The sequence below is a fragment of the Triticum aestivum genome, chromosome 2A, assembly GCF_018294505.1.
Source record: "Triticum aestivum cultivar Chinese Spring chromosome 2A, IWGSC CS RefSeq v2.1, whole genome shotgun sequence".
Taxonomy (NCBI): domain Eukaryota; kingdom Viridiplantae; phylum Streptophyta; class Magnoliopsida; order Poales; family Poaceae; genus Triticum; species Triticum aestivum.
This window is the reverse complement of record NC_057797.1, coordinates 23,392,851-23,397,344: the sequence shown is the minus strand read 5'-3', so window position 1 is coordinate 23,397,344 and position 4,494 is coordinate 23,392,851. Positions and strand designations below refer to the sequence as shown.

The following is a 4,494-nucleotide window of genomic DNA, read 5'->3' as shown; positions in this document are numbered from 1 at the left end:
ACGAAATATCCCCTTGGTAGATTTTTGTGTCGATATCATGATAAGTCACACATCGTATACCTGATAACTTATGGAACCCAGTCCCGATAACTTTGATATGGGGGTGGGGAGGAGGAGTTGACGAAACACCCCATCGGTAACTTTTTGTGTGAATAGTATGACATCGCACACCTGATGACTTATGTACCCCAGTCCTGATAGCTTTGGCATGAGGAGGGTGGGGGGTAACATTTTTGTGAATAGCATGGTAACCCACACGTTTGCAGACATGATAACTTATTTGCCCTTGTCCTGGTAACTTTGGTGAGGGGGTTGATTAAATATACCCACGGTAACTTTCATGTTAATAGCACGGTAACTCACGCCTCGCAGACCTGATAACTTGTATACCCTGGTCCTGATAACTTTGGGGACCGGGGTGGGGGAGGGAGGGACATCATGAAATATACCCCCGGTAACTTCCATTGATGAAGTGGAATTTTTTTCGACAAATAGCTTTCTTTTTTCTTATGATAGTAGTAAGAAAGAGTTTAAAACATTTTCCACTAATGAACAACAAACTAGGTTGGTGTGATGGTTGTTGGGCTTTGTACTTGGGCTTGTCCTTTCCACCCCGATGTAGGTTCGAATCCCATGTAGGTAATTTTTTTCGCGTTTTTAATTATGGTGCAATAAATCGATCGGGAGGAGCACGGGAATAGCGTGTGGAGCATTGTTTCCCCCGTCGAGGGGATCATGCGGATCTATTGCTTAACGTCTAGTAGACTGGACGTTAGCACAGTCCTTAAACAAAATAACTGAATCAAGCTTGTGCTCTGGAGGAAAATTATCACTATTACATAACACCATGAGGAACTACAATACCAAATGTCCCGAGTTTAAGAGCATGCCATACTATTTTAGCATCATAAAAAATAAATTTATGTTTGTCATGTCCTGTCTCTTGTATGAATCAAAAGGTGCACTCGAAAACTTCAAACCATTATAGGAATACATCCAATGCTAAAAATTTCAAGTACTCAGCCAAGATTAGGAGCAAACTTAGAGTCCTATGGAGCTCACCATACTCAACGAACAACAACAATCCATTAAGCAGTACACACTGGAGCTGGACGAGCTCCTGTTGAGAGAGGAACTAGTGTGGAGACAAAGGTTGAGAGCCATTTATTTGAGAGAGGGAGACCGGAATACAATCCATTAAACTTGATCCAACTGGTATTGCAGTTCCTGGTGTAATGGAGAAAGAGATAATTTTCTTCTTAAAACACGATCTGTCATTTTTCCCCCTCTCCTGATCCTTATTGTACTGGCTGAGTCATATCTCCAATATTGCCCGATCAATGATGATAGGAACTCATACACACTGGTTGTGGCCTTGTGGATGCATACCAATTTTTTAGGAACTACCTTCCCTAGGATCCAGGTTACAACAGGCCATGACTCAAACCTTGACCCACCATGTATCAAATCATTGCCTAATATTTGTACACATGCAAATGCAGTTCATTTGAATTTTTGTCAAATCTTGAATTTGTTCTCAGTCTCCATGAATTACATAGGTGTTTTTTTACAAAGGTGTGTTAATTAAGAGGTCACACTTTTGCAGAAGCATGAGATGGCTTGCATGCACCCGTCCTACCCAATTACATACAAAAAGTCGTCGGTAAGGTCTACAATCTTAGGTTCCAGCTTGCCCGACATCCTTCCATCCATGCATTCATGCTAGTTGTTACCGGCCTTCGAGGTTCGTGATGGTCAACTCATTGCTAGATGTGTCCTCCTCCATGTTGAGAAGGTCCACCGGAGTTCTCGCCGGCATGCAGACCACCGGCCGAAGTGGCTGCCCTGGCGCCTGTTGGTGCGACAACATGGGGATTACTGCAGCCATTTGCGGCCGTTGGCTTGGGCTCTCCTGAACGCACAGTAGCCCTACCTGGATCCACGTCTTAACATGCTCTAGCTCTGCTGGGGAGCAGCCGCCACGCATAGCTGGGTCAAGGAGCTCGAGGCTCCTGTTTTCTTCAAACAGATTCCATGCCTGAAAAAAATTTAGCCTATTTTGTCAAGGTGATCATGGAATTCAATGTGGTTCCACCAAAATGTGTTTCTTGGTTCAAGCGAACCGGGTTGACTTGGGGTATGTAGGCATGAAATTTCAAATTAGAATGAATTTATTTTGATTATTTTTCTTTCGGTTGCAAGATAGCTAATTGATTGCTTACATGAGCTATGAGGTTGAAACTTCGTTGGTTCCTCCTGCCACTGGCGATCTCCAGCAACAGCACACCGAAGCTGTACACGTCCTGCATGAATGATACCATGCCGTCCATGGCATATTCCGGTGACATGTAACCACTGCCATCACACAACACCATACAAAAAACTGTAAGAAAAGCTGGCTATCGAAATAAAAAGTCGAGGTAACTTATAGTACTTGACCATTGGTGTGTTACGCAAAGTTGCAGATCTTACTATTTTCCCGACAATCCTTTCCGTGACGGTGGAGTCCTGACTGTTGTCTCCGCTGCTGCTGAACAGCTTCGCAATTCCAAAATCCGATATCTTGGCGACCATCTCCTCATTAAGGAGAACGTTGGCCGCCTTGAGATCTCGGTGGATTATTGTGTGCCTTGAGTCCTGATGAAGGTAGACAAGCCCTCTGGCAACTCCGAGGATGATGTCCATCCTGGCCCTCCAGCTCAAAGTGGCGCGCCTCCTTGGATCTGTTGGCGAATTCACAGAATTGAGCGTGGCAATTTCTCGAGCAGAAATGGTAACTGTTTTGCTGCAGTGAGTGAAACGTCATACTTACCAAAAATAAAGGTGTCCAAGCTCTTGTTGCTCATGTACTCGTAGACAAGTATCCTGTCCGAGCAGTGGATGCAGCAGCCGAGCAGGCGTACCAGGTTGCGGTGCTGCAGCTTGGCGATCAGGTCCACCTCGTTCTTGAACTCTTTCAGGCCTTGCACTCTGTTCTCCGCTGAGAGCCTCTTCACTGCAACCTCCTGGCCGTCTGGCATTTGACCCTGATAAGTTCAGTTGAGTTAGTCAGACACTAATTTCCCACACAAGTACTACTAAGAACAGTACTCCTATCCACATGCTGCTTATAGGACGAGTCGATCACAGTTCTAATTGACATGGTACAGGGATTGTAATACGATTGCAATGTGCAAAGCATCACTGTATCACCTTGTACACAATGCCGAAGCCACCGCGCCCGATCTCGTTCTCAGGGCGGAACCCGTCTGTGGCGGCCCTAATGGTTTCGAGGAGGTACGTTGGACACTCGCCCCTCATGATGTCATCAAACATGGCGACTGCAAAAATGGCATGAGCAATCAGATGGCAATATCAGGTTATTTTCCTGAAACGCATGCACCAAGGACTCTATCTAACCTTCCATCCTGCGGCGCTGGAACTTTCTCCAGATCAGGAAGCTAAGTGACAGCAGAAGCATTGCGAACCCTGCTATCACCGCTGCGATGACGGCGAGAAACTTCTTGCTCTTGGTTGTGTCTGAATTATGATACAGGTGTAGTGTCAGCATCGTCGAAAAATTGTGAATTTTTTTGCTACTCCCTCTATACCTAAATACAAGACATTTTTTAGGCTAAAGTCAAATTTTGATTTTGGAGCTCGGTCTCCATTATGGCAGGTGCTTGAAAATTTTAAAATTCCAAAAAATTCATATTTTTACATTTCAAAAAAATCTGAAAAAATAGAGACATACATGGAAGCATAACACACATGTGTTCAAAATTTTAGGATGAAATACTTTGAAATAAGGGCTGTGCAATAAGGACAAATTTGTGGCTTTTCAACACATGGGACTTATAGCTAGTGTCCCACTATTAGTAGGTTGACATGTTTATCCTGGTAGGCGATCGACAAGGACACACCAGTGATTGATTGTAAAATAGAATTCTGTGCAGGGACAAAAGGTCTGACTTCAGTTTCAACATGAATTGTTAATGTCTAATCGGTGGTTGAAGTCAAGCTTGGTGAGGTGGAATACGAGGACAGGTTTGTTTTATGCATGCAACTGGGTGATTAGATAAGAGATAATTGCGTATGTCCGATGAGTCGTGGACCTGAAATATTTGGGGTCATTCGTATCTCTCTCTCTCTCTCTCTGAACCAAATTATTTTGTGTGGAGTGATGAAATATCAACCTCCAGCTGCCTATTTTCTATTCCATGGTTGGAACTGGTTGGCAGGGGAAGAAGCAAAGTCAAACAAGAGCATCGAAGAGCAGTATTTTAGAACGTCCATTTGGTGAGGGATGTTGACTTCATCAATTTTAAGATGTTGTGTTGACCTCAAAATTTTGAAGGTTAAACTTATAGAGATAGATTGTGCATGTGCATCCTCGGAGGCCTTGCCATGGCCCCTTATACTCCGCCTCAGGGCTGCGCATCTTCTTCTCACCGGATTCAACTGGGGCCATTCATATGTTTTCTCTCTCTTTGGATCAAATTTTATTGTGTCGAG

General features: G+C 44.1%; 1 protein-coding gene across 1 annotated transcript in view; it reads right to left on the bottom strand.

The window, feature by feature from the left end:
* Positions 1 to 1,568: 1,568 nt before the first annotated feature.
* The window catches only part of LOC123187149 (receptor-like serine/threonine-protein kinase SD1-8), a 5,740-nt gene continuing 2,814 nt past the window's right edge, over positions 1,569 to 4,494 (bottom strand). The window contains exons 3-8 of the mRNA XM_044598923.1: positions 3,400 to 3,519; positions 3,193 to 3,320; positions 2,813 to 3,026; positions 2,456 to 2,723; positions 2,223 to 2,355; positions 1,569 to 2,038 (exon numbers count right to left, since the gene is read on the bottom strand). Coding sequence (XP_044454858.1) covers positions 1,730 to 2,038; positions 2,223 to 2,355; positions 2,456 to 2,723; positions 2,813 to 3,026; positions 3,193 to 3,320; positions 3,400 to 3,519 — 1,172 coding nt within the window. The 3' untranslated portion in view covers positions 1,569 to 1,729. The remainder of the gene's footprint in view (positions 2,039 to 2,222; positions 2,356 to 2,455; positions 2,724 to 2,812; positions 3,027 to 3,192; positions 3,321 to 3,399; positions 3,520 to 4,494) is intronic.